Consider the following 13,492-nt stretch of genomic DNA (forward strand, 5'->3'; position numbering starts at 1 on the left):
AGAAAATCAACAAATTGTATGAGGAACAGTCCACAAATATTAGGGAAAAATCTGGATATTCTGAGAAATATTGGACAGCTGAGAGGTATGCATTTCACTGAAAAAAGGGAATTGCCATGTAAGTTTTCAGTCTTAGCGTTATGTTGCCTCATTTAGTATCAGATCTTGATCACCAGCATCATAAGTGGAAATGTTTCAGTTATACATTTGGATAGCTGATATGTGTCATCTTAATGGCTCTATAAATGGACAAAACTGGTCCTTTGGTCCAGAATTTGTGCATGGCTATTAAATAAACAACAATGGAAGACAATGATTTAACTTAATTTTAATTACGCAAGACATTTTGTCAGATTTACTGATATTTTTACTAACACATTGCTGACTGAAACAAATTAATCTGCTCTGTACGCTTTTTAGAGGACAGTAAAGAAGGTGTGGCTATGACATGCATTTATGTATTCATTAATGTGATCAGCACACTGATTCAATGTGCAGATTTTTCAGCCAGACTTTGGTGACTTTGACACTAAAAGATTAATAATATATCATACAACAAACAGTGATAAATGTATCCATATAAAATCTGACAGCAAGATGAACAGAAGGTTCATTCATTCCAATAGGATGTCCACACAACATCACAGTTTATAACCCATAATCCTCTAAACCAGTGATGGCAAACCTATGACATGCATGTCAAAGGTGACACTCCACGATGTTTTGGGTGAGACGCCAGCGATCACCAACACCCAGGTTACCAAAGACACTCCTTCTCCATTCACTGCTCATGTGAAGTGCACTGAATTATTGTATGCCAAGAGCTTTTGACATGATAAACCCAAAAAGTTCACCATCACTGCTCCAAACCATGCTGGCTGACTGGCTACATGAAACAATTTATATGCATTGCATTTATCCTTACTGTTGTGACCCAGGTTGTGGCATTGCAGTTGAAAAGGGTCTGAGAGCAACCATTTTCATTACCTGGCTAAAATTAACTAAATTAAATTAAGTTTAAAAATATAGTATATGGCAGAAAATTGATCCTTTTTATGAACTGAATAAGATGATTTTTTCAATGTAAACATTTGTTTACTGGCCCACAGAATCAACTCTTTCCCCAAGCATTCCTCTCAACTGTACAGATTTTCACAGAATGTCCAGATTTTTGCCTCATATTTTTGGTCCATTTTTCATAAAGTTGTGGTTTTCTAGCAAATAAGTTAGAAAATAATGACAGACATTTGTGTTTCAGACTGCATTCCCTTCAGAAAATTCATACTAATTGCAAAACCTGTTAATCTATCTACTTTCTATGTTCGTACGAGCAATATTTAAAAATTGTCCCTATTTTTGGGCCTTTGTCCCCCAATTATTTATGGCTTTGTCCAGATTTTTTGGTCTAAGAGGTTGAGAGTTATGCCCAAGTCAGAGTCCAACTAAATCTTCAAGTACCAAATGTAACCTCAAACTAGATGTTAAAATCAAACTGTAGTCCAGGAAATGGCTCAGCGACATAGAAGAGACAGACTTTTGTTTTCTGTATACTTAAAAAATAAGTGCTGAATGAACACTGAAATGTAACTTCGTGAGTATGATGAAGAACAGATATGCATCATAACTGCAGACATTTTAGTCTTGAGGTAATTCAGAGAGGTTAATAGGAAATAGATCTGATTCTAATGAGTTGGAACTTCAGTGAGAAGGCTTTAATGAAAAAGACATTGCAAGGAGGAGAATACAATGCGAGTTCTGAAAGAGCATCAAGATCAGTAATGGTAGTTATGGTGGTCCTAATTACTCCATCCTAATGTGTACCGAATCAGTGACCTAAAGCTGGATGTAGGTGATGAAACTGGAATTTAAATATTCTGAACAAAATAAATACATAAGGCAATTTATGACTTGGGCAAGAGTTGTGATAGACTCAGACAGATCTGAAGATTAACTACAAATAGCAATTGAGGAAGACAGGATAGTGGCAGAAAAAGTCCATGTGGCAACTGTCCTTGCCAAGGGGTGGTGGTGGTGGTGGTGAAGTTTCAAAGTGAGTGGAACACAAAGTTAAAAGAAACAGGATGGTTTGTCACAAATGAACAAAAGGTGAAAGAAATGAATGTGACCATTATTACAGCCTTTATTCCCTTTTATCATTAAAAAACGCCTGGCATTCTCATGAACAATGTAAGCAACATTCAGAGAGATGGAGAAGCCATAGCCAGAAAGGGAAACACCTGAGAAGTTGGACTGAAGAAAAGTGCAGTGAGAAGACAAAATTCTAGGGATAGAGCAAACTATGGCTGGAATACAAAATGCTAGAAGAATGGATGTGCAGCTGCTGAAATAGGAATCAATAAATAAGGAAAACACAAAACTAGTATTAATGTTAAACATAGGAGGAGATGGTGTGGCTTTGAGGGAAAGGAAGATGGCATTCTTCTGAATTTATAATACTTAATACTGATTATGATAATATCCTGTCTGGTGGCCATAATGTAAACAATAAACATAATGTACCAATGATACTAATTGTTTTGAAAAGATAAGAATTTTCCATTTAATATTATTAACTTTAAAAAGACAAAGAATTGTGGTGTAACCTAGAAAAAATGTCTCTAACTATGGAATATCTTCAGTGGATATTCTTATACAAAGAAAAGAAAAACCTTGGTTTTCAAAGTGGATAGGCAATAGTCCATGAAAATGAAGATAAGCTGCCAGCCAAGAGCAGAAATGTCAGAATGGAGTTGAATAAAAATGAGATGAAATGATTAAAAGAGTAAGAAAAAATTTTGGCAACAAGAACATTGACAGGTAGTTCTGTTTTTTTTTGAATACAGAAGAAAAAGTATGTTATAGTCATTTAGCATGTTCATAAGGCTACCAGAAGCAATGATGCAGTGATGTAGGGTGGTCATGTCTGTCCTGAAGGACCTCTGTATTTAAAATATAAAAAGAAAATGTTTTATCATTTCTTGATCTACTACACAGACTTAAAACATAATTTGTGTTTTATGGTTTGTATTATTTAATCCCAAAAAGATTGCTGTACTAACCTGAGTTTTTTATATTGTCTTGTTCCTCATTTCCTCCTTGGTCCAAAAAAACTGATTTGTTAGAATTATTTTTTTTTTCTGAGAATTTCTAGAGAGTGTCAGGGACCATTAGAAATGTTTTCTCTACCATCTGAGCACACTTGAAAGATTCCTTCTTGTTGCATGTAGATAGTGGCTTAATTTGTTATTTTTCTAAAAGATTAAGACTTTGTTAACTGCAGGAACTCCTCACTCAGTCACTTATTCTGTCAGCTACAGGTGTCAAGTTTCTCCTTTTTTAAAATGTCTGAAATTTGTACTTAATTGTGAGTGAAAAAATCACATGTTGGGGTGTTCCTCCGCAATATATTAGCTCTTATACTGCTTCATACAACAAATACTTGAACACCAGTGGTGTTAAACTTATGCTCACAGCAGTCAATAAAAATGTACAAGTGAATAAGCCTGCATTTCAAAACAAATATTCTACTTTTGTGGGAGTTAGACAATGAGACATGTTTAACATCATGATGTTATGGTTTTCCTGGGGTAAAAGGCTGAAATGTAATGACAAAAATATGAAAGAACCAGTTTGACAATTTATTTATTTATTTGTTTTTGTTAACTGGGAAAGTCTGAATGGGCAGAGCCCATTTTCAGGCAAGACCTGGGCAGAAAAGCTCCCACCGCATTATATTTATATTAACGAGTGAACTTCAGGCATTTTTCAAAAAGACAGTTAACATTGCTCATGAAACAACAAATTACAAAACATGTATATACAGTAAAGTATTTACACCAACAATTATAAGTCTGTACAGTTGTTCCAGCTGTAAAATCTTGCAGAAGTAAGTGGATTGATACTGCAGAAGTGAAACATAACTGTAACTAATTTAGTGTTCTTTCATTTCAGTAAAGAAAGGTTTGCAAGGAGTTCAAGATAAGTAATGAAGTTATAAAATTATATAGGAAGGGCGATTTTAGTATTGTATAGGTTTGTAAAGGGTTTAAGGGGATATATTGAAGTAATTATAAAATTCTGTAGGAGGGGATGGAAGATATTAATAATGTATAGGAAGATAGTGGTAATAGCATATGACTGAGAGAGCATGGTATAGGATTATTTCTATTTAAGCTGCCTGTTCCAAAAAGGTTTAAAACCTAGGTATACAGCAGATGCATGAGAGGAATAGAGAGGTAGATGGAGGCAGTTAGAAAAAGAGTAAGAAGAGAAATATTGTTTAAGGGGGGTGAAAAGGGATGTATTTATTCAAGTGCAGAAGGGAAAATGATAATATAATGATTGAAGTAGAGGAGGACAACAAGTTAGTGATAAACTGTAAGAAGTTTGTGCTTTTACTAGAGGTCTTGACCTGGGGATGAACATGAGCATGACCAGGACTGGCTGAGATATTGTTTCTGCTGGATTTTATAGCTTGGAAGTTTGTTAATCATTTTTACTTGTGTAGGGATGGTGTTCCAGAACTTGGAGATGTAACAGGAGTATAGTGGTTCCCCTTTGAAGTATTTGCTTTAGTAATCCCTAGTCGACATTTATCACCAGAATGGAAGTCCCTTGTGGGGATGAAGGGCAATAATATGTCTTTTAATGCAGAGCATTGTTCAGGAAAATATATCAGTCTGTATACCATAACTAGCTGTGAGTATATGTAGTTGTTAAGCTCTAGCCAGTTTAGCTGATTTACGACTTGGCAGTGGTAAGCTTGGTGTGAAGTGCTAGTAGCAAATGTAGCTACTTTGTTGTAACAGGAGGCTAATTTAGATTTTAGTGTAGATCTTAGGTTTGTAAGGACAGGTGAGGTATACAAGAGGAAGCAAATAGGATGAGGTTAGGGTTTTTCTTGCTGGAGCTGTAAGATACTGTTTTGCCCTGTAAAGGTAGCCAGGTTTCTGGTGGGTCTTTTTAATTGTTTGAAGAATATATCGATCATATTTACGACTGTCATTTATTACAATGTCCAGTTATTTAATCTGTGGTACTAGCTCAATTTTAGTATTATTTGCTATTGCAACCATGAAATATTGTTTTTGTCAGAGATAATGGTTTAGGGTGAAGAGCATCAGTCTTCTTTTATTTAGATTAAGGAGTAGGTTTGAGTTTTTCAGCCAGGCTTCAATTAAACAGAACTAAATGTGTGTGATTTCTTGTAGTCTGGCTTTTGTTGGGGCAGTGCATATTAAAGTCAAATCATATGCATATTGTACTGTATATGCCTGGTGTATGGCAGTGTAAAGCTTGTTTATAAAATTATTAAAAAGAATGGGCCCTAGTATAGATCCCTGGTGGACCCCTATGGTAATTGGAAAAAACAATTTTTTAAAGAAGGTAAGAAGATGACTTTGTTGTGAATTAAGTGGGAGCTGAAGTTTATGAAAAAGCTGTGGACACTAGTACAAGAAGAGAGGGGAATGAATAAAGTCACAAGCAAAAGGGCAAAAGTGTGTTCCTGGCCTTCTATCAGGGCAGCCTAGTCTTTTTTATTTTACAGATAGTAATTGTTTCAGGGATCTGAATCCCAGTCAAATGCAAGATGTCTGTGTTAAGGTTAGTCATCTGAAGTGAAATATATAAATAAGGGCTCCATAGTGGTGAAAGATGACATGTGTGGGCACTCAACTAAGAAACAACCACAATTATAGAGAGGAGTCCTGGATTTTATAGTATACCCCCAAATTAAGACTATTATAAATAGCAATGGTAGTTTCAGAAATATGTTAAAGACTAACCTTGTAGAAGGCGAAGACAAAAATGATACTACAAAATCACATTTCTAGTAATAAGGCAAATGGAAGGTTAAATCAGTAATTGAATGAGTACAGTTTTGCACAAAATAGAAGACCATTGAAAATAAATGTATTTATTTATTGATTTGCCCTAGACATAATAATAATATATATATATATATATATATATATATATATATATATATATATGAAAAAACTGTAACCAATCCCAAACGAAATGTGAAAAAACTATCAGCCCAAGCACAAGAGGAAGGAGCAGCAAACTTCGTAAAACTTTGTTAAACTTTGTAAAACTTTGTTGAGCAAACCAATGCAGTAATCAAATCCAATATTGATAGTTTTTTCATATCTATCTATCTATATATATATATATATATATATATATATATATATATATATATATATATATATATATATATATCAAATAAAAAAATGACAGCGTCAGCCCACTTGGCAATACCAAATTTTGTTTAGGATTTAAAAAAACTTTTTTTTGCATATACCACTGTATTTTTGTTGAGGCTGTGAACTGTAAACAGTTAAAATAACCTACCTAAATAATATCCAGAGTTTACAAAATGTGGTTGGTGATTCTTTGTTTTTGAAAGGTATAGGATGCAGCTCTCTGATTGCCCTTCTGCCTTTAATATTGTTCAGCATTTTTTTGCAGATATCTGAATCCTGATAGGCGTCCACAATGGCATGGACTCTGCTATAAGTCTCTATCTCTCGCTCTTTGCTTCTTGTATCCACAGAAGTAAGATCCACTGCAAATTAAGCAAATATTTTGGGAATTAGATGATCAGAACTACATTTGAAAATGTATTTTTCAATCAGTGAATAATCTTGTAAGATTCTACCTATGTTTTATGTATCTTCTTTCATTCATTATGAATACAATATGGTTAACTACTCCTTATGTAATGGGATAGTTTCCTTCTCATTAATTTACATAGCTAACATTGCACTTCATTGTTAGATCATAGTGACTTTATTTTTGTGGAGGCAACTGCATGCCATTTTATTCAAATGACGTTTTTCCTTTTAAAATGCATTTTAGTCAAAAAGTAAAAATGTAGAAGCATAGAATTAACTGCATATTAAAAAAAAAACAACTTAGATAAGTAGAACAAGCTGCTGGTCAGAATACTGACTTGTGAGTTTGACAGATTGATGTTAAATGCTATACATGGAAATTACATTCTTTGTATTACTTTCCAGCTAGCCTTACTCATACATCGTATCCTTTTGTTTCTTTTAGTTTCTTACTAAGCTTTTCTTTAACTTGGGGTTGGTTGCTTTACATTACTACTAAATGTTCACAGAGAATTATGACTTTGACAACACAGTACACATGAAAATGCTGTGCATTATAATTTTCAGGACCTTAGCTTCAGTCCCTCACTGAATGCTACTGCATTGCAAGATCTGATATTATACCATGACCCCCATTTATTTTCTGACGCGCCGATTGGCCAGCGCGTGTCGAGTTATACTAATGGCAAAAGGTCCGTCACCCAACTTTTTCCATTAGTATAACTCTCTTTAAAAACATTTGTTCGCTATGTAAAAATGGGTTTAAACAGCGAAGACAGCAAAAAAAAGCAATGGAAATCTCCTCCTCTTTGTTTAAAGTCTCTATATCGCTAATGCCCAAACATAGCTGCTAGGCAAAAGAAAGCAAAAGAGAAGAGCAAGATCTCCGTTGCTTTTTTTAATTTTTCGCTAAATTAAATGAGTTTAACATGGCGACAGAAAATAACAAACAACGGACATCTCTGCTTATTTTTTTTAGCTTTCGCTCTGTATGTTAAACCCATTTACCTAGCTGTATAAAAAAGCAAAAAAAATTGCTTTTCAACTTGCTTTTGTTGTCACTCAGCCTGATGTACGCATGCCAGCAATATCAGCCGAAGCCATGCGGATGCCAGAACAAGGCGGCAGTACATCTGCATTTTTTTAAAAAAATGCCATTTTAAGAGCGATTTTTCTTAAATAATGTCATGGTATAATATTAATTGCACCAGTAGTTTTTATCTCTTCGAAAGGCATGACGCCTGTTTGGGAAAAATCAGACAAGACTTCACTTAACATTGATGCGGTGTGTTTTTGTATGAATTAAATAAATGAATGGGGTAAAGCTGGGTCTGTAACACTGGGATAAAGCCCTGACTGCCACAAAATAACCTAGGATCAGTTAGCAAGCTGAGCACAGGAGAAGCTAACAGGTAATGCTGGGATTGAGTGGTCAATGCTGGCTTGTCCTCTAAGAGGTAGGGTTTTGGTCCAGGCTACTACAGTGTTGACACTTGTTGGAGGACAGTTGTGCAACATTAGCATATTGGCTGGGCATGTGTGCTTGGTTCTGTCAAGCTCCATTCACACAGTAGTGGGTTGCTGATAAGACATTCTTCTCTGGAAAGAGGAGATCCACTAAACAAGATGATGCTGGATGCTCAAAAGAATAAGAATGTCAATTGGATAAATTTGAGTGACCGACCAAATTATGAAGAACATCATTACTGCATGCACATATCCCATAATGCAAAAGACGGGCCTACTTACTGATCAGCCTGTCCTGCCATTCCAGTTAACTGCAGCTGCAGTGCACTAAAATCTTTGCCTCCCCCACACCTCTGTTCCTTAAAACTGCGATCTCCAAGATTATGCCAGCGTGGAGAAAAGGGACATACTTTAATAGTCTTTTCTTCAAGTTGGTGAAACCTCTCAGTAGTTTATGTAAAGACTGTGGGTGTGGGGTCAAAGCCAAACCTCCGACAGAAACATTTGAATTAACTTTGCCCTCTGCTATATTTATAGATATGCTCTACAAGACAGTGGTTAAACTGTGTCTGCAATAGACTGCATGTGCTAAATGTAAAGCTGGTAAACAAAATAAATCCCAAAATACTATGAGTAAGACATGCAGCTTCCAGTGATGTATGCTGAATGGTTTCCTTAAATTAGAATTACAATTACATGGTGGCAAAATTCTCTCAGTGAAATCTGCAAAAGTCAAGCTAGTAAATGCATACACAGTGTTTTAACTCATTATAGGCTATCAGCTGAGTAGTAACCTAGTTAAAAAAAAAACAAATTCACCACTGTGTGTTCAAGTTCAAACCTCAAATAAAAACGAGTCACATTTAGCGATTTCATTCCTTTACTTTCGGAACTTCCTCAGAAACATTTTGTTTTAAAATCAGACCATTTAAAGATCAGTGATATCACAATTTAATTAAAACTTTAAACAAGTAATTAAAGCAACATTAGATCAAACTGTAAAAAATACATGAAAAACTTCTCAATAAGAAAAAATATGTATACCCAATATATTCATCACTTTAAAAATCTATAAATACCATTTGTGTCATTCAAAAAACTGCGGTGGTGGTGCTGTGGTAGCATTGTCGCCTCAGTTAGATCGCTCGGCCCTCTCATTCTCAAGAGCCGCCTTCTGTGGCGGCGCATAGTGAATAAAGCGTGCCCTTCGTTGTTGGTGGTGTTAGGCCCCAGCAGCCAGCACGTAAAAATCTACTGCCAATCATTAGCAGACCGGAGTTCCGCTGTGGTGACCCCTAACTGGGAAAAGCCGAAAGAAACAAACAAACCATTTGTGTCATTCACTATAATAAATAGTATTTTATATATATTTATATTTCAGTAAACTTTTAATGGAAATAGTTTCGTTCAAACCTGGACTTACGTCAACCCTTAATAAAACTTGCCATTTTAATTCTAGCATTTCTAGATAATTATTGCTAGAATCATAGGTGCATAGGTTCATACTAGGCTATCTGCCCTAGGGCATTTATAAGCCTAGCCAGAATGTGTTTGGCTTTCACCACCCATTTTAAATTTATTTTGCTATGCCCTTTTTCGAGGTTAGTATACTGTGCCTCTGTCTAACAGTGACACAGAAGTGATACCCAGGGTAAACCTATGATCTCCCATCCACTCATCAAGATTCCTCTTGAAGAGAGTCAGTGAGGGACTCTGCCTAACCTGGACTGGGATTTTATTCCAGAGTGAAGGGAGCCTCTGGGTTATGAATCTGTCCCTCCAGCATGTCCTATTTATTTCAGTGCTGAGGTTCAAGTCTCTTGAGCACGTAGCTCGATGGGATTTGGATTTTCTGAGGTGCAGCATGTCCATTAATTCTGGGTTGGACATGGCTTTATATGTCAGGCACAGATCGCCTCTGAACAGGCGGTATGCCACTGAGTAGAGCTGGAGTTTCTTTAACCGGGCAGCATATGGCATCTGTTTGAGCCCTTTGATCCTCTTGGTGAGGTACTTTTGGGGTCTTTCCAGTTGCTGCAGGTGTCTGGTAAGGTACATCCCAAAGGGGCATTGTACTCAATTATGGGCCTGATGAGGGATGAGTAAAGAGGCACGATGACCTCCCCTGATCTAGATGTGAATCCCTTCATGATTTGGTGGGCTATATAAAATGTTTTTCTAACCACTTTGGCCCCGTGGTTGTCAAATGAGAGATTGCTATCAACTTGGGTCCCCAGGTCCCTAATTACTTCTTCTGTACTTAATGGATTACCACCTATGTGGTAATTTGTGGGCACTTTGTTTTTGCCAAAGGGGATGACTATACACTTTTTGGCATTTAGCTTGAGGCCATGGCTCTGGCACCAGTTGCCTGTTTCTATGAGGCCCTTTTGGAGGATGCTTGTGTCGGCTGGAGAGTCGATTATGGTGCCCAGTTTGCAGTCATCTGCGAACTTGGTCAGCCACAGTCCTTCCGTGTTGGCCTGTACCTCTGAGAAATATATACCGAACAAGAGAGGTCCCAGGACTGAGCCTTGTGGGACACCACTTGTAACTGGTTTGGAGTCTGACATGGCTCCAGCAATTCTAACCATGTGGGTTCTGTCCTTGTGCCATTTTGCAATCCATCTAGTGACATAGGGGTTTATATTTAAGCTGGTGAGCTTATCTATAATGCCCGAGTGGGGTATTGTATCGAAGGCTTTTGTGAGGTCCAGGTAGGCTGTGTGGACCACCTTCCCCTCGTCAGTCACCTTGGTGACTGTTTCAAAGAAATCAACCAGGTTTAAGAGGCAGGATCTGCCCTTAACAAAGCCAACTGGGTAGGATCCAGTGTCTGTAGGTCCCCAATATCTTTATTTATAAGGTCCATGATGATCCTTTCCATAGCTTTGCAGACCAAGCTAGTCAGGCTTATGGGGCGATAGCTTCCAGGATCCGTTGAGGCCCCACCTTTATGGAGAGGGACCACTGTTGCTGTACGCCACTCTTTGGGCACATATCCTGTAGTAAGGCTGAGATTGAACAGTAGTTTTATGTTTGGGTTTAGCTCTTCTTGGAGTTCATGTAGGACGCAGTCTGGGACACCATCTGGTCCCATTGATGCTGTGTTTTTTGCTTTGGAGAGGGCGGCTCTTACCTGAGCATCTGAGATGTCAGGGGGGCAGCACTCTGCTGGGATAGATATTTGCCCTTTTGGTGGGGAGGGTTTGCGCTGAACCTGTCATCTAGGATGTTGGCAATGTCTGTGGGTTCAGTGTATTTTTGTCATTTTGGACTAATTCTGAGCATATCTGGGAATTACCACCCAGGTTCCTAACATAACTAAAGAAAGCCTTGTGATTATCCTTAGTGTCCTGTGCAATTTTTCTCTCGAAGCTGGCCTTAGACAATTTTATGAGTGCCCGTAGTTTTTTGCTAATACTGATCAGTGATGCCTTCCCTTTTTGGGATTTTGCTCTATCATTTAGTAGCTTCCTCCTTCTATTGTATAGTTTGTTTATGGCTGGGGTCCACCAGACAGGACGTCTGCCTTTGGAGGATTGGGTCATGGATTTATTTGGGATTGCATGATCCATGCATTCCTGAAGGTGTTCATAGAATGCGTTTATAAAGGATTCTGCGGTCTGGGCCGTATTTTCCACAGGCCCGGGGGCTTTGAAGGATTCCACCTCGGTTTTGAGGAGTGTGAAATTTGCTTTAGAGAAGTTTTTCACTGTGGTTTTCTGGGCAGGGGGTGGGGTCGAGATGTGAATATCCAGTGAAATTAGTTTATGGTCTGATCTTACCAGTGAGGGATACACTTCTGGTCTGGAGCTTAGAGTCCCCATGTTGGTGATGATCAGGTGTTACCCCTCTTGTGGGAGTGGTAACAAGTTGTTCCATAGCATTTGAGTTTATAAATTCTAGGAACCTTTGGGCTAGGGTGTTGGAGCTAGAGTAATGCTCCCAGTCTATGTTTGGGTAGTTGAAGTCACCCAGTATAATGGTGTTTGGAGAGACCTTCATATTTTCCAGTGTTCTCAGGCAGGCCGAGTGGGGTTCCTGGGTTTGGGAGGGTGGTCTGTACCAGGCTATAAACTGGAAGGCAGTTTTACCCACTGTTAGTTGCACATGGATAGTCTCTGATGCTTCGTGCTTTGCCACCAACCTGGAGGTGTGGGTAGCTTTGATGAATATCGATACTCCCCTCCTTTGTGGTTCGGTCCAAGTTTTGGGGCGAAAAGCATGGTATGAGGTATAACCTGGTAGTGCTGGGGTGCTCTCGGAGCCCTGAACCAGATTTCTGTTACTGCACAGATATCGATGTTCTCCATGCTAAGGAGAGTTTGAGTGCGTGCATCTTGAGGTTTAGACTTCTGGCATTGAGTAGCATTACTCTTAGTTTCTTATCCCTTGTGATACCTATGGAGGTGGGTTTGTCTTTTGAGCCTTGCCTAAAAAAGGCACTATGGGGTAGCAAGAGCCTTTGCCAATATCAGAAAGCCCAGGGGTGACAGGTACAAGCCGTCCCTAGCGAAGCATTGTGGCTTGTCGAGCATATCATCCCAAGATGACAGGCATTGGATCCCCTTTGAATGACACCAGTACTTAAGCCAATTGTTGAAATTGATCATCTTGTCTTCATATTGTGGCATCATTCTTGGTGAGGGTAAGATGCTACTCAAGGTCAGGGTCATACCGGCCTGGGCTACATGCTCAGAGAGCTCCTTTATGTCTCTTTTCAAGTAGTCCAGGGAGGTACGTCTCAGGTCATTTACACCAGCATGGACAATGACTGAGTCATATTTGTACTTGCCTTGGAGTGACCTGAGTGCTTGTGTTATGTGGCGGTTCCTAGCGCCCGACAGGCTGCTCACTGTGACCCTCTCCTTGTTCAGCCTGGTGAGCGGGACGTCAGTGTGCCTGACGATAGAGTCACCTATTACAAGTGTATCAGGTGTGTTGTTTAGTCTTAAGGGCTGTGACTGTTCGGCACACTGGCTTTGTGAGATATGTGTTGGCACGTGTTTTGTTTTGGGGTAGCGGTTGCTTGGGTGTCTGCTTTGGAGGTCTCTGCTGCTTAGGCATATCTTTATTTAGAGCCTCCGAGTATGTTTTCATGTGATTATGTGTTTGGTTTGCTGTCATGGTAGGTCTATGTGAGACTGGAATTGTAGTGAGTGTGGTTTCCTTCTCCTCCTGACTGGTTATGCCAGTACTGAGTTGAGAGAGCTTAGCCTCCAGTTTGGCTATATGGTTGCATCTCTCACATGTGTTGAATTTGTTGGGAGGAGGAGAGGGTTGTCTGTGTACATGAGGCAGTTGTAACATTGTCTCAAGATTCCCAGATTCACCAGCTGGAGATTGACAACTGACCTTTGGACATGCTAGAATAATACTGGGAATTCCTCAATAATTGAAAA

At 38.5% G+C, this 13,492-nt stretch overlaps 1 protein-coding gene across 1 annotated transcript in view; it reads right to left on the reverse strand.

Annotated features, from left to right (window-relative positions):
* The window catches only part of ABCG5 (ATP binding cassette subfamily G member 5), a 438,604-nt gene that overhangs the window by 146,230 nt on the left and 278,882 nt on the right, over positions 1-13,492 (reverse strand). Inside the window, exon 8 of the mRNA XM_044073759.1 lies at positions 6,358-6,571. Within this exon, the coding sequence (XP_043929694.1) occupies positions 6,358-6,571 (214 nt within the window). The remainder of the gene's footprint in view (positions 1-6,357; positions 6,572-13,492) is intronic.

The sequence above is a fragment of the Protopterus annectens genome, chromosome 6.part0, assembly GCF_019279795.1.
Source record: "Protopterus annectens isolate FY-2018-M chromosome 6.part0, PAN1.0, whole genome shotgun sequence".
Lineage (NCBI taxonomy): Eukaryota > Metazoa > Chordata > Ceratodontiformes > Protopteridae > Protopterus > Protopterus annectens.